The sequence below is a fragment of the Sapajus apella genome, unplaced genomic scaffold (assembly GCF_009761245.1).
Source record: "Sapajus apella isolate SASKATOON/1434 unplaced genomic scaffold, GSC_monkey_1.0 scaffold37, whole genome shotgun sequence".
NCBI lineage: Eukaryota > Metazoa > Chordata > Mammalia > Primates > Cebidae > Sapajus > Sapajus apella.
The window spans coordinates 14,955,667-14,978,119 of record NW_022436977.1 but is presented as its reverse complement, the minus strand read 5'-3'; the positions used below and the strand labels follow the sequence as shown (position 1 = coordinate 14,978,119).

At 40.0% G+C, this 22,453-nt stretch overlaps 1 protein-coding gene and 1 long non-coding RNA gene across 7 annotated transcripts in view; both read left to right on the top strand.

Moving 5' to 3' along the window:
* USP8 (ubiquitin specific peptidase 8) overlaps positions 1-22,453 on the top strand; it is an 81,659-nt gene that overhangs the window by 5,739 nt on the left and 53,467 nt on the right. For 3 of the 6 annotated variants that reach the window (XM_032297491.1, XM_032297486.1, XM_032297487.1), the window contains exons 2-4: positions 9,888-10,048; positions 12,905-13,049; positions 19,268-19,353. In XM_032297491.1, the coding sequence (XP_032153382.1) occupies positions 9,945-10,048; positions 12,905-13,049; positions 19,268-19,353 (335 nt within the window). In that variant the 5' untranslated portion in view covers positions 9,888-9,944. Of the gene's footprint in view, positions 1-3,846; positions 4,002-7,276; positions 7,295-9,615; positions 9,634-9,887; positions 10,049-12,904; positions 13,050-19,267; positions 19,354-22,453 lie in introns of those variants that run through there. The other 3 variants (XM_032297488.1, XM_032297489.1, XM_032297490.1) reach the window with 3 other exon arrangements.
* LOC116564401 lies at positions 17,215-17,793 on the top strand. The gene is made up of 2 exons (XR_004274877.1): positions 17,215-17,408; positions 17,465-17,793. It is a non-coding gene; the product is annotated as an uncharacterized LOC116564401 (long non-coding RNA).

The window sequence follows — 22,453 nt, the reverse complement described above, 5'->3', positions numbered from 1 at the left end:
TTTTTTTTTTTTTTTTTAAACACTAGATTCCCCCAAATCTAGGTAACTGATTCAAACATACAGCTAGGATTGAGAACTATGTTTTTGGTGCATGTTAAGTATGATCTGGCTCCCTACTTAACGATTTTGCATCTGTTAAAAAATTAATGAGGTAGAATATATAAGCAACGGATTAAAGTTACAAATGTAGATAGACATCTACTCTGGAAAACAGTTACCTTTTTGTTAGTTTCTGGGAATGGTCCTTAATAAAATGAACGGACATTATTAGCCTGGTTTGCTAGTGGCTGTATCACAGCACTAAGCCATACTTTAATTTATGGGAAGTAAAAAGTTTCTCTTTAAAGTTTCCTTTGTTGTTAAAGAATAAATCGTAAGTGTGCTAATAACTCTTTGTTAAGTCCTATCATATGTAGATGTTAGACATGCCATGCTAATAGGCATGTGGTACGTTCTACGTCCTTGTACTTTAACCAAGATATCTGTGCTGGACGTGCTCACAGGCGTATCACAGCTCGCCATTGCTTTTACCTGTTTAGAAAAGCTTTAAGTTCTTAGCCAGTCGGGTTTTAGTTTAAATTGTAAGGTCTGGCTCCAGGCATCGAGGATCAGACACAGCAGACACAGTTGTCCGTGATGCAGTAAGGACAACCCCAAATGTGTAAGGGATAAATATGTTTGCTTTTCTTTTATTCACTGTACCCTTGGCAAGATGACTAGTGAGAGTACCCTTCCTGCAGTCCAGGAAGTAAAAGTTGATTTGTTTAGAGATTCTTTGTCTCAGTGCTAATTTTTCTTTGTGGCACCCAACATCCGTTTCCAATAACTTTGTTACCATTATTTATTTATCTTTCATTTTAAGAGGCAGAAACTTTATTAAGAGGTGCGTTTTTTTAGTATCCCCTGTATCACAATACTGCACCTTGTGTATAGTAGGTATCTATTGTTTACCTAATTGAAGCCGGTTTAGACAGTCACTCTTTAGAACTAGGGCTAGTTGAGCTACTCAGGAGGCTTAAGGCAAGAGAATCGCTTGAACCCAGGAGGCAGAAGTTGTGGTGAGCCGAGATCGCGCCACTGCACTCCAGCCAGGATGACAGAGCGAGACTTCATCTCAAAAAAAAAAAAGAAAAAAAAAACTAGGGCTAGTTATTTTACTTTTTTTTTTTTTTTCCTCGTGGCATTCTAAGAACTGAAGTTTCTTTGAATATTCTTTCTGTGGTTTCCATGATGTTATACTTTCCTGGTTTTTCTTTGTTCTAATGACTCCTGCGTCCTTTTCTGACCTTTTCTTCATTTAGACTCCCCTAATTTTGGGTCCTCAAGTTAACTTTTCAGCTGTAAGGAAACAAGAACTCATTTCCTTGGTGATTCATCCTCCTGATTTTAGTTACTAGTATAAATAATGTCTGTGTTTTAAAAGCTATGATAGAAGTTTAAAAATGTACATAAAAGTGAAGAAAATAGGAATTTTTTATTTTTGAGACAGGGTCTCCCTCTATTGCTCATGCTGGCGTGCAGTGGTGTAATCGTGGTTCACTGCAAGCTCAAACTGCCAAGCTCAAGTGATCCTCCTGCTTCAACCTCCCAAGAAGCTGGGACCACAGGCATATGCCACCATGCCCTGTTAATTTTTTTTTTTTCTTTTTTTGGTAGTGATGAGATCTCTCTATATTGTGCAGCAGTTCACCAAATCCTAGATAACATACAATTTTGGTGTCAATACTTCATTATCTTCCAAAACAATAAGGATTATCAAAGTCAACATTGATGCCTTCTTAGTTGATAAACATTTAATATTTGTCTGCTCTCCCATAGAACTAATTTCTAGTTAATATTTACATCTTTAGATGTTCCTTTAATATACACTCAACATTGTCCACATTGAATTACCTACTTTGCTGTAAACCGGTGGTTCTTATTTGGGGCTAATTTTGCCTTCCAGGACACATTTGGCAGTGACTGTAGACATTTTTGGTTGTTATAAATGGAAGGGAAGGATGATAGTAAACTGGCATCTAGTGGGTACAGCCTAGGGATGTTGCTAAACATCTTCCAGTGCGCATTGTACAGAGCAGCCCCTCACACAAATGTTTATCTGGTCCAAAATGTAAGTGACGGCAAGGTTGACACACGCTGCTGTAAACTGATCAGTTTTGAACTGCAGCATTTATTCTTTTGTTAATAGCATTACTGCTCTTCGTATTTTGCAGGGTAGTATGTGAGTGCCTGTGTGTGTGTGTGTGTGGGTGGGTGGGTGGTGGGTTGATGTGGGTGTGGATGTGGATGTAAGCAAGAGAAAATACTCTGTTTCAATCAATCAATTACCAAAGCTTGTTTATGCCATTTTGTGTTTTCTTCAGTAACCTTCTAATTACTCTTTTCCATAGTGTCATTCCCTGGTTCTCATCTCCTTTCCATCTTATATCTCCCTAATTTGACGATCCTGAGATACTGTTTCTCCCATCAAGAACTGGCTTTTATTGCCTGCTCAATCAAATATAAAGAATTCTGGATGACTTCAAAAGTCTTCCGTAATGTAACTCCATCTCCTACATAGTGTAATTTAGTTATTGTTGTTAGCCAACATTTATTATTTTTCTGTTACTTGAATTCAGCTGACAGGGAACATTTGTTAAAGCGATGACTATGTGAGGACTACTGAGACAGGTGCCTGGGATCCAAAGACATGTTAGCATTTTCCCTCTATCCAACTGATTATTTCCCAGTAACCTCTGTAACATTCCTTATTATTCTCATTTTTTTCTCTCACTAATTTTTCATTTTGTATCCTTCTTCATGATGTTTCCCTCTTCTGAAATGTCCTCCTTTCTTTTTCCTTTTTTTTTTTTTTGAGATGTTGTTTTGCTCTTGTTGCCCAGGCTGGAGTGGAGTGGCGCGATCTCTGCTCACTGCAACCTCCGCCCCCTGGTTCAGGAGATTCTCCTGCCTCAGCCTCCCAAGTAGGTGGAATTTACAGGTGTTCACAACCATGCCCAGCTAATTTGTATTTTTAGTGGAGACAGGTTTCTCCATGTTGGTCAGGCTGGTCTTGAACTCCCGACCTTAGGTGATCCGCCTGCCTCAGCCTCCCAAAGTGCTGGGATTACAGGTGTGAGCCTCTGTGCCCGGCCACATGTCCTTTCTTACCCTGTTCTTTCTTTTTTTTTTTTTTTTTTTTTGGATATGGAATTTCACTATTGTTCCTCAGGCTGGAATGCAGTAGCAAGATCTTGGCTTACTGCAACCTCTGCCTCCCAGGTTCAAGTGATTCTCCTGTCTTAGCCTCCTAAGTAGCTGGAATTACACGTACTTGATACCACGCCCAGTTAATTTTTGTATTTTTGTTAGAGATGTGGTTTCCCCATGTTGGCCAGGCAGGTCTTGACCTCCTGACCTCAGGTGATCCGCCGGCCTCAGCCTCCCAAGGTATTGGGATTACAGGCTTGAGCCACCACACCCTTCCCTCTTACCCTGTTCTTAGCTAAATTCTATCCTCAAGGCCAGTTTCTCTCTGTCTCATCACATCATCATGAGCTCTGCATGTGAATGAGGATTTTAAAGTCTTGTAGTAATTGTCTATTGGTCACATTACTATATTGAAGGAATGATATAGATCACAAACACTGTAGGATTCACATGAAGAAACAAACTCCCAAGAACTGAGACCATAAAGGATGGAACAGGTGGAACTTAAGTTTCTTTTTGTAGCTGGGACCTCAGGTGTGCGCTACTACGCCCAGCTAATTTTTTAATTTTTTGTAAATTTTTTTGTCTCACTTGTTGCCCTCTTTGTGGGTCACCCACTATCTTTTTCTATCTTTTCTATCTCTGTCCTTCAAACAGCAACAATACTCAACATAAATATCTGTTTTTGAACTCGTGGGCTCAAGCAGTCCTCCCATCTTGGCCTCCCAGAGGGCTGGAATTACAGTTGTGAGGCACCATGCCCAGTCAGTGCACTGCTTTTTTCATGGAGAAAGTCTTGCTACTGTAAAAAGGTCAGTGTGCTTAATTGATTTACATTCTGTCACAAACTTATTTTATCACAAACTGATAACAGTTCCTTAATCAGCACTGGTCATTGAACCATACTTGGAGTTAATTCCTGTAGTGTGAGACTTTGACAGTTTTTAAAAATTGTTATCTATATTAAGAAATAGGTTTTACATTTTCATCCAGTGTTACATCTTACACACATGTACATAACAGAAACAATTTTATGAAGAAGTACCTAACCTTACTTTGTGTGACATAGTCTGATGTTTGCTATTTTTTTTTTAATGCTGATCATGACCTTCTAATGGATTTTAAAAACACTGCCCTCAAGCCTTTAGCACAGTGCTAGAGACATAGTAGTTGCTCAGAAAATACCATACATTTTAGCAATGATTAAATCTTGAGCAGGTTGAGCCTTCTTAATACTTGAGGATTACTTTAAAATGTTATTTCATCAGGCAGGGCATGGTGGCCCACACCTATAATCCCAGCATTTTGGGAGGCTGAGGCAGGCAGATCACGAGGTCAGGAGATTGAGACCATCCTGGCTAACATGGTAAAACCCCATCTCTACTAAAAATACAAAAAATTAGTCAGGCATGTTGGCATGTGCCTGTAGTCCTAGCTACTCAGGAGACTGAGGCACAAGAATCATTTGAACCTGGGAGGTGGAGGTTGCAGTGAGCTGAGATCGTGCCACTGTATTCCAGCCTGGGAGACAGAACGAGACTCTGTCTCAAAAAAAAAAATGTTATTTCATCAATACTTAGTTATTTGTGGCACTCCCCCCCGCCACGTAGAATGAGTGAAGAGTGGATTATATGGTATGAGATTTAAGACAGCGAGAAGATATCTATGTTTATTGTTGCTGCCTAAAGAGCAGAGATAGGGAGAGATGGTGGGTGGCCAAAAAGACAACTTTTGCTTTCCCTTCAATATTGCCAAAGACCTTGGCAGTGGCGGGTGTGAAGCCCTGCTTAAAATCAGGACTATTTTGAATGACTGCAAACCTCAATTTTCACTTTTTACCTTTCAGTCTTCACTTTGTGGTTTTAGTCACCTAGTCCCTATTCTTTCTCTTTGAAAGGAGCAGAAGGATGTCAGAGAAAGAACGCGTTCTCTTTATTGTTAACTCATTTTCAACATATTTGGGTTTCACTTTTGGAGCACTGCTATTTAACTAAAGCTGAATTTCTTTATCTTTGTCAGGTTTACACATCTTAAGAATTTTTATTTTTTGTTCTTAGAAGCATGTTAATTTTTCTTACGTATACTTAGTTTTTTTTTTCACTTGGAATCCTTTTTGAAGCATAAGATAATTTTTTTTTTTTTTTGAAACAATTTCGTTCTTGTTACCCAGGCTTGATTGCAGTGGTGCGATCTAGGCTCACCACTACCTCCGTCTCCCAGGTTCAAGCGATTCTCTTGCCTCAGCCTCCTGAATAGGTGGGATTACAGGTGTGTGCTACCACGTCTGGCTAATTTTTGTATTTTTAGTAGAGATGGGGTTTCATCATGTTGGCCAGGCTAGCCTTGAACTCCCAACCTCAAGCAATCCAACTGCGTTGGCCTCCCAAAGTGCTGGGATTACAGGCATGAGCCAGTGTGCCCAGCTGCATAAGATAATTTTAATGCATTGTATGTTATGGTTTGTCCTAAATCTAAACAAGTAAATTCTTCAAATTATTTGACTTCTGTAGTTAATGAACACTTTTGTATAAGTATCAGTGAGTTTGTTGTTACTGCTGCTCTTTTATTTTTTTTCAACGATTGCAGCCAAAATAAGGAAATTGAATTCATTCAGTCATTCTAGTCTCATATACTTTATGTCAGTCTATTTTCAGATTTCTTTAATGGCAAAATGACTTAATCAAAAATATAACATTTTAAATTCACATAGATTTAGATTGGTTACACAGTCAGTCTTCTGTTTCTGTGAATTCAACCAATGGCAGATTGGAAATATTTTTTAAAATAATTGCATCTGTACTGAACCATGTACAGACTTTTTTCTTGTCATTATTCCCTAACCAGTACAACAACTATTTATGTAACATTTACACTGTATTAGGTATTATAAGTAATTAGGTATTTTAAGTAATCTTGAGATACTTTAAAGTATATGGGAGGACGTACATAGGTTATATGCAAATCTTACACCATTTTATATCAGGGATTTGGACATCTGTGGATTTTTGGTACTTGTGGGAAGTCCTGGAACTACTCTCCCACAGATACTAAGGAATTACTGTATATGTTCTGCTTTCTCACTTCATGAGGGGAAAATACCTTTTACCTTCTATTTGACTTCTGCAGAAATGTGTGTGACCGTAGAGGCTCAAATAGCAATGAAAATACTGCTGAAAGTATTTTAGCACTAGGCATCATTAAGTGACAGTGTAACTTACATGATTTTGGTACTAAAATAGAAACAACTATGGGTTTTTAATGGACTTTAGACATTATCAGAGAAGAGTATTACTTATTTGAACTGTTTTCAAAAACCAAATCGGGACAGAAAAGAAAGCTTTTAAAAAGTATGGTCTTTCTCCTAGAAACCCTTGCCTAAAATCTTTGGTGACGTGGTAATCTTATCCCTGTACTTTCCCTCTTCGTGTCTAGTCATTTGCTAAGTCCTGTCATTCTACCTTTGCAGTATCTCTTGTATCTGTCTCCTCTATTCCATCTCTATTGTCCTAGTTCTGACCTTCATCATCTTTCCCTAGGATCATTATAATAGATAACTAGTGTTTTCCCTATCACTTACCGCCTGACTTTGTACTCTTCTTAGTTTCAGTCATTTACCTCCCTGCTTCAGAACTCTGCTACTTTTAGAAAACAAAATAAATGCTTTAGTAACATTCAAGGCCTTCCATTACTTGTTCCAAGGCTATTTTTTCACTGCCTTGTAGATCCTCGTTCATTCTATGTGGTGGCTAATTCCTAAAGATGTTCTTTACTTGCTTTTCTTCATCCGGCTCTTCATTTCTTTGAACAATCTTTCCCCACCAAGACTCACATCAAATATTGTCTCTTTGATGATGACTTCTAAGATCCCTCTAGTCATACTTAATGTTCTCTCTTAATTTTTCTTATACTATAGTATTTGTAACCCTGTAGTTTGATATCATACTATATTGTATTACTACTGTTTACAACTTTCTCTTCCACATTAGTTTTTAAAATTTTGTTGGTATGTTTATTCTCTTTTTGAGATGGCATTTCACTCTGTTGCCCAGGCTGGAGTGCAGTGGCACAATATTGGCTCACTGCAACCTCTACCTCCTGGGTTCAAGTGAATCTCCTGCCTCAGCCTCCCAAGTAGCTGGGGTTACAGGTGCCTGACACCATGCTCAGCTTTTTTTTTTTTTTTTTTTGAGACAGTCTTGCTCTGTCACCCAGGCTGGAGTGCAGGGGTGTGATCTCGGCTCACTGCAACCTCTACCCGCCAGGTTCAAGTGATCCTCCTGCCGTAGCCTCCTGAGTAGATAGGATTACAGGCATACGCGATCATGCCCAGCTAATTTTTTTATTTTTAGTAGATATGGGGTTCCATTATGTTGGCCAGGCTGGACTTGAATGACTGACCTCAAGTGATTTGCCTGCCTTGGCCTCCCAAAGTGCTAGGATTACAGGTGTGAGCCACTGTGCCCGGTCCCAATGTTCTAAGTCTTTTTTTTTTAATCAGTATTTTTTAAAAAATGTGTAATTTTTGTTAGTTGCCTGTTTAACCCATAACTTCCTAACTTTTACATCTCTCTGGATACTCTCTTCATATTTATGTATGTTGCATAACTTTACTCACATTTGCATTGTTAATGCTCATATTTCTTTCTTTGAAACTTTAAGTACATTACATATGTTCTTTTTATATGTTATAAAGCATGATGATAAGGTAATCACCTGTGCACATACCACCCAATTTGAGAAATAAATCCTTGCTCTACACTTGAGGCTCCTTATATATGTCTTTCTGGTTACAACTCTCCCTCTCCCAAAAAATAAAATTTTGTGTTTATCATTTTCTCTCTTTCTTTGTAATTTTACCTCATTTATATCATTAAGCAATATATTGTTCAGTTTAGTTTGATTTTTAAACTTTATATGGAGTATTGTATTACACAGATTCTTGGTTTTTCATTCAACATTGTGGGAGATGGATAGGAGATGATGAGGTGGGAAGGCGGGGAGGGGAGGGTATGTTTTCTGGTTAAACTGTTTATCCTTGGAGAATCAGAGACTATATCTTATATACCCCTTTAATACCCCTTTTTAACACAGGGCCTGCTGTTGCAAGCTAAGTCTCCTGGTGATTTACACTGACACTGAAACAATGGTGTTGTCTCTGTGAAGTATGAGGAGACCTAGGGGAACTCTGGCATACACTTTCCTTAATGGATGCTCTTAGCAGGTTTGATGATGAATTGTTGAGGAATCAGATACCTTGCTAGAAGGACATATTTGATATCAGTTGATCCATTTGGGAGTGATAGTGTGGTGCAGAGACCTTTTCTCCTCTATCACTGCAGTTTTAGATGCGGGACCCTGGGTGAATGGTAAAGTGTAGAAAATGTTTGTATATTAGATCATTGTTTCTAAATGCATAGATCTGAAAGTATAAATTAAAGTGTTTGATTCGACATGTGTTTGTAGATACCTGGAGCGAGTATGGATAGAAAAAAAGTGAAAATGATAAAAATGCAGTATTCAGAGAAAAAATGGTTTGGTGACTAAGACAGTGGACTGATGTGGCACAGGATTACAAGGGATGAGTACCAATAAATAACAAAGTATCAGTATTTAATATAAAATATTACTAGAATTTTGGGGTGCTTTTGGAATTTCTGTAGGTGAACAGAGGCCTCCCCATTCCCTGCTCCAAGTTGTACCTTACTTAGCTTTTTAGGATTAGATGTTTATTGGTGTCCATTTGTTTAATAATAGTGAACTCTGATAGAATGAAGATTAAGAGATTGGAAAGAAGTAGCCAGACGTGGTGGCTCATGCCTGTAATCCTAGCACTGTGGGAGGCTGAGGCGGGTGGATCACTTAAGACCAGGAGTTTGAGTCCAGCCTGGCGAATATGACAAAACCACATATCCATGAAAATACAAAAGCTAGCTAAGGGCAAACACCTGTTAATTCCAGCTACTTGGGAGGCTTAGATAGGAGGATTGCTTGAGCTCCCAAGGTAAAGATTGCAGTGAGCCATGGTGGTCACCTGGGTAACAGAGTGACACCATATTTAAAAAAAAAAAAAAAAAAGAAATCACTTAAAAAAATAAATAGATATCATCAATAAGAAAAGAGAAATATTTCTAGATGAATATTTCGCCTACTTCTGATCTATATGTTAATTTTTTTTGTTGTTTTTTTGAGACAGAGCTTCTCTCTGTCACCAGGCTGGAATGCACTGGCATGATCTCGCCTCACTGCAGTCTCCGCCTCCTGGGTTCAAGAGATTCTTCTGCCTCAGCCTCCCCAGTTGCTGGGACGACAGGCATGCTCCACCATGCCTAGCTTATTTTTGTATTTTTAGTAGAGATGGTGTTTTACCAGGATGACATTAATGCTATTTTAACCAAAGAAACATGTAAAAGCTTCTATTATTCTTACTAATAGTTCCTTTGACAGGTTAAGATTCCCAACTCTTAAGGCAAAATGATACAAAAAGTAATTCATTTGGTTAATGAAAGTTTGAAAAAAATTATTAAATTATAAAAATTATTAAATTGTTCACTTATATTCTACATATCTTAAACTCCTGAAATAGATATTCTAAATAAAAATTAACCCTAGGAGTTAATTTAGAAGTTTTATTTTTTTGACTGCTCGCTTCTTTTATTGTTACTGAGGAAAATTAGTGTAATTGTTTGTATTTGTTTCAGGAAATAACTACTTTTAAGGTAATATAGCATCCATTGTGAAAGAAAAGATAATTCATCATGCCTGCTGTGGCTTCACTTCCTAAAGAACTCTACCTCAGTTCTTCACTAAAAGACCTCAATAAGAAGACAGAAGTTAAACCAGAGAAGATAAGCACTAAGAGGTATGATGTATCCTTTGCTAGTTTGATTGAATCAAATATTAATTTTTAGTTTATTTCCATATTAAAGTTAGGTGACGTTAATTTAAAGTTTATTTGAAAACACCATCACATGAATAAAATAACATCTCCTTAGAGAAGGTCTTAAAGCAATTGTAGAATAATATATATATATATTCTGCTAATATGTATATTATCAGCTCTCCAGACAGATCATATAGATATCTGTAAGTCAGAAGTTTAAGAGGCAAGAATTATAAGGGTTCTAAAAAAAAAAAAAAGAAATTCAGCCACAAGTCATTGTCTTTTCATAAAACAGTATAAAAATAATTCCCTTTTGGCCGGGCATGGTGGCTTACGCCTGTAAGCCTAGCATTTTGAGAGGCCAAGGCGGGCAGATCACCTGAGGTCAAGAGTTCCAGACCAGCCTGGCTAACATAGTGAAACTCTGTTTCTACTAAAAATACAAAAAAGTAGCTGGGTGTGGTGGCGTGTGCCTGTAATCCCAGCTACTTGGGAGGCTGAGGCAGGAGAATCTCTTGAAGCTAAGAGATCGAGGTTGCAGTGAGCCCGAGATTGTGCCATTGCACTCCACCTTGGGCAATAAGAGCAAAACTCTGTCTCAAATAATAATAATAATTCCCCCCCCCCTTTTTTTTTTGAGACAGGATCTTGCTGTCTTGCAGGAATGCAGTGGCATGCTCATGGCCCACTGCAGCCTCAACTTCCTGGGCTCAAGTGATCCTCCTGGCTCAGCCTCCCAAGTAGCTAGGACCGCACGCTTGTGCCCCAGTGTCCAGCTAATTTTTAAATTGTTAGAGAGATGCGGTCTTACCATATTTCCTGGATGGTCTTGAATTCATGGCCTCAAGTGATCCGCCTGTCTTGGCCTTCCAAAGTGCTGGGATTGTAGGAGTGAGCCACCACACTTGGCTAGAGAATGATACAAACTTTAAAGAAAGAATGGAAAATTCCAGAATGAACTGAATTTCAAAACATTACTAAAGACAAAATGGGCTTTTAAAAAAGATGCTTTTGGCCAGGCACTGTGGCTCACACCTGTAATCCCAGCACTTTGGGAGGCTGAGGCGGGCGGATCACCAGAGGTCAGGAGTTCGAGACCAGCCTGGCCAACATGGTAAAACCACATCTTTACTAAAAATATAAAAATAATCCCAGCTACTCAGGAGGCTGAGGCAGAATAATCACTTGAACCTGGAGGCGGAGGTTGCACTGAGCCAAGATCGTGCCACTATACTCTAGTCTGGGCAGCAGAGTGAGATTCCATTTAAAAAAAAAAAAAAAAAAAGATCTTCTGAGGCCAGGCATGGTTGTTCATGCCTGTAATCCCAGCACTTTAGGAGGCCAAGGTGGGTGGATCACCTGAGATCAGGAGTTCGAGACCAGTCTGGCCAACATGGTGAAACCTGTCTCTACTAAAAATACAAAAATTAGCTTGGTGTGGGGGCATGCGTCTGTAATCTCAGCTACTGAGAGACTGGGGGATTCCTGAACTCAGGAGGTGGAGGTTGTAGTCAGCCGAGATTGTACCATTACACTCCATCCAGCCTGGGTGACAGAGTGAGACTGCCTCAAAATAAAAATAAAAAGATCTTTTGAAGGGCAGAAAGAGTGGGAGAGGGATTGGGCTACTTAAGTTGATGATGTTGATGAGGTGACAGAAAACAGCTCTATTTAACTCACGTTTAATGATTTTCAAATGGGAAACAATGGGAAAGATAAAGCCACCTTTAGATAGGACAGTCTTTAAGGTCAGGCCTAAGCCAGCTCATTCCTTTCTAGCACTGGTTTATCTCTAGCAGTACCCTTATCCCAGAGGAAGTGATATGTATAAGTTGGTTGTATCCAAACTTTGTATCAGTTCTGAAGCAGTGGAACCTAAATCATGAACTTTGCTTTATCAAGATGAGTGGTTCCCAACCTTTTTGGCACCAGGGACTGGTTTTGTGGAAGACAATTTTTCAATGGACCAGGGTTGGGGAGGATGGTTTTGGGATGATTCGAGTTCACTACATTTATTGTGCACTTTATTTCTATTATTATTACCCTGTAATGTGTAATGAAATAATTATACAACTCACCATAAGGTAGAATCAGTGGTAGCCCTGAGTTTGTTTTCCTGAAACTAGACCATCACATCTGGGGGTGATGGGAGACAGTGACAGATCATCAGGCCTTAGATTCTCATAAAGAATGCACAACTTTGGCTGGGTGGTGTGGCTCATGCCTGTAATCCCAGCATTTTGGGAGACGGAGACAGGAGGATCACTTGAGGTCAGGAGTTCGAGACCAGCCTGACCAACATGGTGAAACTTCATCTCTACTAAAAGTACAAAAATTAGCTGGGCGTGGTGGCACATGCCTATAATCCCAGCTACTTGGGAGGCTGAGGCAGGAGAAATTGAATCTGGGAGGCGGAGGTTGCAGTGAGCCGAGATTGCACCATTGCACTCCAGCCTGGGCAACAAGAGCTAGACTCTTATCTCAGAAAAAAAAAAAAAAGAATGTGCAACCTAGATCCCTCACATGCGCAGTTCACAATAGAGTTCGTGCTCCTATGGGAATCTAATTCGGCCACTGATCTGACAGGAGGTGGAGCTCAGGCGGTAATGCAAACAATGGGGAGTGGCTGTAAATACAGATGACGCTTAGCTCACTAGACCAACCACTCACCTAGTGCTGTGTGGCCTGCTTCCTAACAGGCCACGAACCAGTACCAATCTGTGGCCCTGGGGTTGGGGACCCCTCATAAAGATTATCTGTGGATTTTGTATATAACCTGTATTTTTTTTCGCAGATGTCAAGTGCTTTAATTATATTTTTTTCTCTAATTTTAAGCTATGTGCACAGTGCCCTGAAGATCTTTAAGACCGCAGAAGAATGCAGATTAGATCGTGATGAGGAAAAGGCCTATGTACTATATATGAAATACGTAACTGTTTATAATCTTATCAAAAAAAGACCTGATTTCAAGCAACAGCAGGTACCTTTTATTTTTGAATTTTTATTTCCTAAGTTATTTTGCATAATGGAGTTATTGATTTTTTCTAAAAATTTTAAATAATAATGAAATTAGCTCAAATTATATGTAGTATCATATCTCATGTAGATAGAAAAAGCAAACTAAAGATATAGTGTTATTCACAAATGGTTGTAACGTGTGAATTTGCTGTGGATTAGTACAAGTTTACAGCAACATACAGATTCATAATTTTTTTCTGAGGTAATTATTACCAGGTCAAGTAGAAGGATTGAATTTAGTCATTAAGAAAATATGATTTTTTTTAATTTTTTATTTTTATTTTCCTTCATCAACACATGAGCCAAGAAAATACAACTTTTTAAAATAGTGCTTTTATTGTACTTTCTTAAGATTTGAGGTTTAGTCTCTTATTTTTATGTGACAACTTTTTTTTTTACTACTAGTATTTTTTTTGAGATAGAGTCTTGCTCTGTTGCTCAGGCTGGAGTATAGTGGCACAACCTTGGCTCACTGCAACCTCTGCCTCCCAGGTTCAGGCAATTCTCCTGCCTCAGCCTCCAGAGTAGCTAGAACTAGAGGCACCTGCCACCATGCCTGGCTAATTTTTGTATTTTTAGTAGAGTTGGGGGTTTTTCCATATTGTCTAGGCTGTCTCAAACTCCTGACCTCGTGATCTGCCCACTTTGGTCTTCCAAAGTGCTGGGATTGCAAGGGTGAGCCACTGCACCTGGCCAGCTACTAGGTTTTTAGATCTATCTTTGAAAGAGGGAGCCTGTTTCATTTGGAGGTTCATCCATCTGTCCACAGTGGTTGAATTGGTCCTGCCCTGGGAGAAACATTATTTAACATTTTTAGACCTGCGTATCTGCAGGTAATAGACAGAGAGGCGAGGCCTTTCTAAATGCAAACGAATTTTTGAAATATGTTAAAGTGGAATTACTTAAAAAGCACGATAAACAGTGCTTACTAAAGTAAATATTTTTGAAAGTCTTGTAATTAGGATAACTTTGGTAGTTGTTTATTGTTTTGTCTGTGTGGTAGGGTTTTTTGTTTTGTTTTTTTTTTTTAATTTTTGAGATAAAGTCTCATTCTGTCACCCAAGCTGGAGTGCAGTAGTGCGATCTTGGCTCACTGCAACCTCCGCCTCTCTAGTTCAATCGATTTACCTGCCTCAGCCTCCCAAGTAGCTGGGATTACAGGTGCACGCCACCACGCCAGGGTAATTTTTATATTTTTGGTAGAGATGGGGTTTCACCATGTTGATTAGGCTGCTCTTGAACCTGACCTCAGGTGATCCACCCGCCTCAGCCTCCCAAAGTGCTGGGATTACAGACAGGAGCCACCACACCTGACCAGGGTTTTTTGTTTTTGTTTTTGTTTTTGTTTTTGTTTTTAAGTATACTTGTTTACTTTTTTCTTTATTCTTGGAAGTTAGTAGTTATTTTTTTTCTATGACAAGATTGGGAATATTTTTGTAGCTAAAATTTTTTTTTTTTTAATCTTCTTGAGAAGTTAGTGAGTACATTTAAATAGGTAAGAGATTTTTTCATTTCCGCAGAGTCTCTATTGCACTTCCAAAGGGAGTATCTAGGCAGAGAAGTTCAGGTTGAGAAGCTCCCTGCAAAGGCTCCGGTAACTTAGGCCCTTATTTCATATGATTCAGTAGTTCAGTTCCTGCTTTTCAGTAAAAGGATTATTTTCATTTACTCTGTCCAGGGTATTTCATTGCTTCTGTCTTAGAACTGTTTTTTGTTTGTTCTGAGACAGAATCTCACTTCCATCACCCAGGTTGGAGTTCAGTGGCCACAATCAAGGCTCACTGCAGCTTCCACTTTCTGGACTCAGCTGATTCTCCCATGTCAGCCTCCAGAATAGCTGGGACTACAGACACGTACCACCACATCTGGCTAAGTTTTTTATTTTTTGTAGAAACGCAGGGTCTTACCCTGTTGCCTAGCTGGTCTTGAACTCCTGGATTCAAGGGACCCATCCGCTTGCCTCGGCCTTCCAAAGTGCTGGGATTACAGCTGTGAGCCACCTCATCCAGCTGCAGAAGTGTTTTTTTGTTGTATTTTCTATAGCCCAACCTTTCTAGTGTACTTCAAGTATGTGAGGCACTAAATTTACTAACAAGGTATTTTCTGTTTTTACCCTTTCAATCAGGTAGGGACTGAATATATATCATTAAACTTCCTTAGAAACTTGTATTTTTTCACTCTTATTTTGTACTAGAAAATGTTTGAGATTTAGGCCTGGTGCAGTGGGTCACCCCTGTAATCCCACTACTTTGGGAGGCTGAGGCGGGTGGATCACTTGTGGTCAGGAGTTTGAGACCAGCCTGGCCAACATGGTGAAACCCCATCTCTACTAAAAATACAAAAATTAGCCAGGCATGGTGGTGTGCATCCATAGTTCCAGCTCTTTGGGAGGCTGAGGCAGGGGAATTGCTTGAACCTGGGAGGCGGAGGTTGCAGTGAGCTGAGACCGCAACACTGTACTCCAGCCTGGCATACACAGCGAGACTCCATCTCAAAAAAAAAAAAAGAATAAAACAAGTCATAGCATTTTTGGTTTTACTTTGTATCTTGTTTTTATTGAGAATGATCACATTATAATTTCTGTTAAATGATTCTGTTAATGTAATCATTACATTATGTTTTCTGTTAAGAGAGTTTCATCATCAGTAGTCATGACATTGTGCGTGCTAACTGAAATTATTGTAATGTTCAGTTGATACAGTATTGAACAAACTGTGCACTTTTATTGGAATTATGTAGTGAAGGGTCCTTCTAATATATTTAGGCTTTAGGAGAGTAAAGCAAACAAAGCATGATATACTTTTTTTTTTTTTTTTTTTTGGAGACAGTCTTGCTCCGTCGCTCAAACTGGAGTGCAGTGGTGTGATCTCGGCTCACTGCAACCTCATGCTCCCGGGTTCCAGCAATTCTCCTGCCTTAGCCTCCTGAGGTAGCTGGGATTACTCCTGAGTAGCTGGGCTCACACCACCAGACCTGGCTAATTTTTGTGTTTTTAGTAGAGACGGGGTTTCACTATGTTGGTCAGGCTGGTCTCCAACTCCTGACCTCGTGTTCCTCCTGCCTTGACCTCCCAAAGTGCTGGGATTGCAGGTGTGAGCCACCATGCCTGACCAGCATGATCTACTTTTAGGCTAGATAAACATGTGATAACTGTTATCAATAGACCTTTTTTGAGACAGTGTCTCACTTTGTTTCTCTTTTGGAATACAGTGGTGTGATCATGGCTTACTGAAGCCTCAACCCTCTGGGTACAAGTTGTCTACCTGCTTTGGCCTCTCAAAGTGTTGGGATTACAGGTGTGAGCCGCCTAGCCTGGCCATCAACAGATCTTTGTTCTTAAAAATAAGTCTCAGCCGGGTGCAGTGGCTCATGCCTGTAATCCCACCACTTTGGGAGGCTGAGGCAGGCGGATTGCCTGAGCTCAGGAGTTCGAGACCAGCCTGAGCAACATGGTGAAACCCCGTCTACTACAAAAAAATTAGCCAGGCATGGCGGCACATGCCTGTAGTCCCAGCTACTCGGGAGGCTGAGGCAGGAGAATTGCAAGAACCCGGGAGGCTTGCGGTAAGCTAAGACGGCCCCACTGCACTCCAGCCTGGGCGACAGAGCGAGACTCCGTCTCAAAATAAAATACAAAAAAAAAAAAAGGAAAAAATAAGTCTCATGTTAATTGGGACACAAAAATTAAATATTTTGTTGTATTACTCATATTCTGTTCTTGTGTTACCACATACTCTTTTGAAATGTAAAAAGTGTTTAGAATGATAGATTGTTGAGCATTTGTATATTAGATTAGAGCTCAGGTCCAGGTTTTCAAAATTATGTTTGTAAATATCTGGCAGTTTTCTTTAGAAAAATTTAATTCTTCTTATGCTCCAGGTTGTATTGTGCTACTGGTCACTGGTCTTATGGGAATGAAATATGTACTGTTGGTTTTTGTCGTTACTGTTTTGAAATAGAGTCTTACTCTGTCGCCCAGACTGGAGTGCAGTGGCACTGTCTTGGCTCACTGTGAACTCCACCTCCCAGGTTCAAGTGATTACAGACAACCCAAGTTGCTGAGATTACAGACAGGGACCACCACGCCTGGCTAATTTTCATATTTTTAGTAGAAATGGGGGTTTGCCGTCTTGGCCAGGCTGGTCTTAAACTCCTGACCTCAGGTGATCCACCTGCCTCAGCCTCCCAAAGTGCTGGGATTACAGGTGTCAGCCATCACGCCCAGCCTACTGTTAGTTTTGATCTGCCTAGTTACAGAAGTTATATTTCTTTGTTTATTTGTATCATAAGTAATCTAGAAGATATATATATATATGTGTGTGTGTATATATATATATATATGTGTGTATATATATATATATATGTATATATATATAGGCTGTTATATATGTTTACATGGCTTCACCACTGCAGCTCTTCATAACTGAGAGCCAAAGATGAGTACTTCTGAGCTATAACTCTTCTTTTTACAAATTTTGATTATTATAATTTGTAATGAACTGTGCTAGTAGGCTCTATTTGCAAAGTCATGTTGACATGTTGTGGCAAATTGGATGCAGTAATCATTAAATTGACTTAACTGGCTACTGCCAAGTCATACCAACCTTGATTTGAAAATATCTCTGATTATAGGGTCCAACTTCATTGTACTTTTTAGTAAATTATATGCCAAACCTTTTGCTTTTTTTTTTTTTTTTTTTTTTTTTTGAGATGGAGTCTCACTCTGTTACCCAGGCTGGAGTGCGGTGGCGCAGTCTTGGCTCACTGCAGTTCTCCTGCTTCAGCGTCCCAAGTAGCTGAGGCTACAGGTGTGCATCACCATGCCCGAGTAATTTTTTGTAGTTTTAGTAGAGACGGAGGCTGGTCTCAAGCTCCTGACCTTGTGATCCACCCGCCTCCGCCTCCCAAAGTGCTGGGATTACAGTTGTGAGCCACTGCGCCTGGCCATCTTTTGCATTTTTTAAAGGTAGATTATACTTTTTTTTTTTTTTCTTCCTGAGACAGAGTCTTGTTCTGTCGCCCAGTCTGGAGCGCAGTGGTGCAATCTCAGTTCACTGCAACTTCTGTCTCCTGGGTTCAAGTGATTCTCCTGCCTAAGCTTCCCAAGTAGCTGGGATTACAGGGGCATACCACCACACCGACCTGATTTTTGTATTTTTAGTAGGCACAGGGTTTCAGCTTGTTGGCCAGGCTGATCTTGGAATACCTGTCCTCAAGTGATCCGCCTGCCTCAGCCTCCCAAAGTGCTTGGATTACAGCTGTGAGCCACCGTTCCTGGCCTAGATTATAGTATTAAGTATTTATTTTCTGTTACTTCGTTTTTAGTTGCTCTGAGTTTCCTAAAGTGTGAAACTTGTTTTATGTATCCAAAGTGTTTTGACTCCAGTTGGGATGTGGGTAGCTATTGTAGAGTACAGGGGGAAGCAAAAATAACTGTTTAGAACAAGTAAACAAAACCAATTCCATGTTGTGTCTGTAAACATTTTGGATTATTACTTGTGAGACTAGAGGAAAAATCTAGGTACATATTTTTAATTAGAAAACACATCTTATTCTTGAAAGCTTTGCTCTTTGGCACTTACTCATAAATAAGAAGAATGTTATTTATATTTTTTAATGGTGATTTACAAATAAATCAAATTTATGAACTACTGGATCTTTTTAACTTACTAATGGTATGCAGACATACTTTTGAAACATTTAGAGAATAAATATTTTTTTTTTTTTTTTTTTTTTGAGACGGAGTTTCGCTCATGTTACCCAGGCTGGAGTGCAATGGCGCGATCTCGGCTCACCGCAACCTCCGCCTCCTGGGTTCAGGCAATTCTCCTGCCTCAGCCTCCTGAGTAGCTGGGATTACAGGCATGCACCACCATGCCCAGCTAATTTTTTGTATTTTTAGTAGAGACGGGGTTTCACCATGTTGACCAGGATGGTCTCGATCTCTTGACCTCGTGATCCACCCGCCTCGGCCTCCCAAAGTGCTGGGATTACAGGCTTGAGCCACCGCGCCCGGCCTTAGAGAATAAATTATACATTTATGTAAGTTAAAAGTTTTTAAAATCTTCAATTGTAATAAACTTCCTTTTATATAAGCACCATGATTGTAATGCTTTTAGCCCTAGTTTTACATGCAATGCCTAGTACTAACAATATGGGATGGTTTTCCTGTAATTTCAGGATTACTTCCATTCAATACTTGGACCTGCAAACATCAAAAAAGCTATTGAAGAAGCTGAAAGACTCTCTGAAAGCCTTAAACTAAGGTACAGATATTATGAAATCTTTAAAATAATGTAAATTTAGAAGATAAAAATAATATTTAAGATTCACTGCCTGGCACGGTGGCTCATGCCTATAATCCCAGCATTTTGGGAGGCCGAGGCAGGCAGATCATGAGGTCAAGAGATCGAGACCATCCTGGCCAACATAGTGAAACCCGTCTCTACTAAAATATAAAAATTAGCTGGGCATGGTGGCACGCATCTGTAGTCCCAGCTAGTTGGGAGGCTGAGGTAGGAGAATTGCATGAACCCGGGAGGCGGAGGTTGCTGTGAGCCGAGACCGCACCACTGCGCTCCAGCCTGGCGCCTGGTGACAGAGCAAGACTCTGTCACAAAAAAAAAAAAAAAAAAAAAAAAAAAAGATTTACCCATTTATATCTGACCATTCAGTAAGTAATACTTCATTTTTTTTTCTTGAGATGGAGTTTTGCTCTTGTCGCCGAGGCTCAAGTGCAGTGGTGTGCTCCCAGGACACTCACTGCAGCCTCTGCCTCCTGGGTTTAAGCAGTTCTCCTGCCTCAGCCTCCCAAGTAGCTGGGATTACAGGCTCCCACCACCACGCCCAGCTAATTTTTTATTTTATTTTATTTTTTTTTATTTTTATTTTTTTTTTTTTTGAGACGGAGTTTCGCTCTTGTTACCCAGGCTGGAGTGCAATGGCGCGATCTCGGCTCACCGCAACCTCCGCCTCCTGGGTTCAGGCAATTCTCCTGCCTCAGCCTCCTGAGTAGCTGGGACTACAGGCACGCGCCACCATGCCCAGCTAATTTTTTGTAGTTTTAGTAGAGACGGGGTTTCACCATGTTGACCAGGATGGTCTCGATCTCTTGACCTCGTGATCCACCCGCCTCGGCCTCCCAAAGTGCTGGGATTACAGGCTTGAGCCACCGCGCCCGGCCTTAATTTTTTATTTTTAGTAGAGATGGGGCTTCACCGTGTTGGCCAGGCTAGTCTTGAACTCCTGACCTCAAATGATCTGCCTACCTTGGCCTCCCAAAGTGCTGGGATTATAGGCATGAGCCACCATGCCCAGCCATATTCCAATTTTTAGAAATAAATCTTATATTAACTGGGAGACAAACATTAAAAAATTTTTTATATCACTTATATAGTGTTCATGTATTGCCACTAATATTCTTTATTTAAATTTTTAAAAGTGTTTAGAATGACAGATTGTTAAGTTAAACACTGGTTTATTAGATTAGAACTCAGGTCCAATATTGCTAAGTTATAATATTTGTAAGTTTCTGGCAGTATTCTTTAGAAAATTTTAATTCTTCATATGTTCTTTGGTGAATCATGCTCCTGGACACTATGTTAATAGGAATGAAGTATTTACTGTTAGTTTTGATCTGCCTAGTTACAGAAGTTATTTAAATTTAGAAAAAAAAAAATTGATTCTGGTATTTGCTATGATTTGCTTACCAGGCTTACAATTACAAAACAAAAAGAGTATGTTTCAGTTTTTATTCATTAGTCATTCTTTAATATTTAAATTGTTTCCCTTATGAACAACATAATGCTGTCGTGTGGATCCTAGTAGATAAATTTCTGCCTGTATCCATAGCATAAAAATTGTTACTGGATAAAACCAAAAGCATTCTCAGCAATTAGATACAGAAGGAGAGAACATTGGAACTGGTTGTTTTGTTTTGTTTTGGTTTTTGAGACAGAGTTTTGTTCTTCTTGCGCAAGCTTGAGTGCAGTGGCATGATCTCGACTCACCACAACCTCTACCTCCCAGGTTCAAGCAATTCTCCTACCTCAGCCTCCCGAGCAACTGGAATTACAGGCATGCGCCACCATGCCCAGCTAATTTTTTGTATTTTTAGTAGAGATAGGGTTTCTCCATGTTGGTCAGGCTGGTCTCAAACTCCCGACCTCAGGTGACCTGCCTGCCTCAGCTTCCCAAAGTGCTGGGATTACAGGCGTGAGCCCCTGAGCCTGGCCAGGAACTGGTTTTAAGTCATATGAGCTGCCAAAGCCTGGTTAGTGAAAAAGGGCAAATTGAGAGATGTATGATGCAAATGGTAAGTTGAAGGAGGAAACTGAAAGATTTAATTAGGGTGACATATTTCTTTACTTTCTTTTTTTTTTCCTTTTTTTTTTTTTCCCACCCCACCCTCCTAGGGTGACATATTTCTTAACTGGCTTGATTTTTTTTCCACTGAGAATGTATCATATGTTACTTGAATTTAAAAATATTCTGGCTGGCCACGGTGGCTCACGCCTGTAATTCCCAGCACTTTGGGAGGCCCAGGCAGGCAGATTACTTGAGGCCAGGAGTTTGTGACCACCCTGGCCAGCATGGTGAAACCCTGTGTCTACTAAAAAACCAGAAAGTTAGCTGGGTGTGGTGGCCATCACCTGTAATCCCAGCTACTCTGGAGGCTGAGGCAGGAGAATTGCTTGAACTTGGGAGGTAGAGGCTACAGTGAGCCAAGATTGCACTGCTTACCTAGGTGACAGAGTGAAACTCCATCTCAAAAAAAAAAAAAAAATTATTTCTGAAATAAAAAGTTTAAAATGTTTTTTTCTTAAAAAAATTTTTATTTAAAGATTTGTTTTATTTTTTAAGATGGAGTCTTACTGTGTCACCACCCAGGCTAGAGTACAGTGGCGTGATCTCAGCTCACTGCTGAGATCATTTGAACCTCCACCTTCCAGGTTCAAATGATTCTTGGGCCTCAGCCTCTCGAGTAGCTGAGATTATAGGCATGCACCACCATGCTTGGCTAGTTTTTGTATTTTTAGTAGAGAACGGGGTATCACCATGTTGGACAAATTGGAATATGGCTGGGCATGGTGGCTCATGCCTGTAATCCCAGCACTTTGGGAGGCTGAGGCGGGCAGATCACTTGAAATCAAGAGTTTGAGACCAGCCTGGCCAACGTGGTGAAATACTGTGTCTACTAAAAATACAGAAAAAAAAATGAGCCAGGCAAGGTGGCAGACGCCTGTAATCCCAGCTACTCAGAAAGCTGAGGCAGGAGAATCACTTGAGCCTGGGTGGCAGAGGTTGCTATGAACTGAGATCTTGCCACTTCACTCTAGCCTGAGTGACAGAGTGAGACCCTGTCTC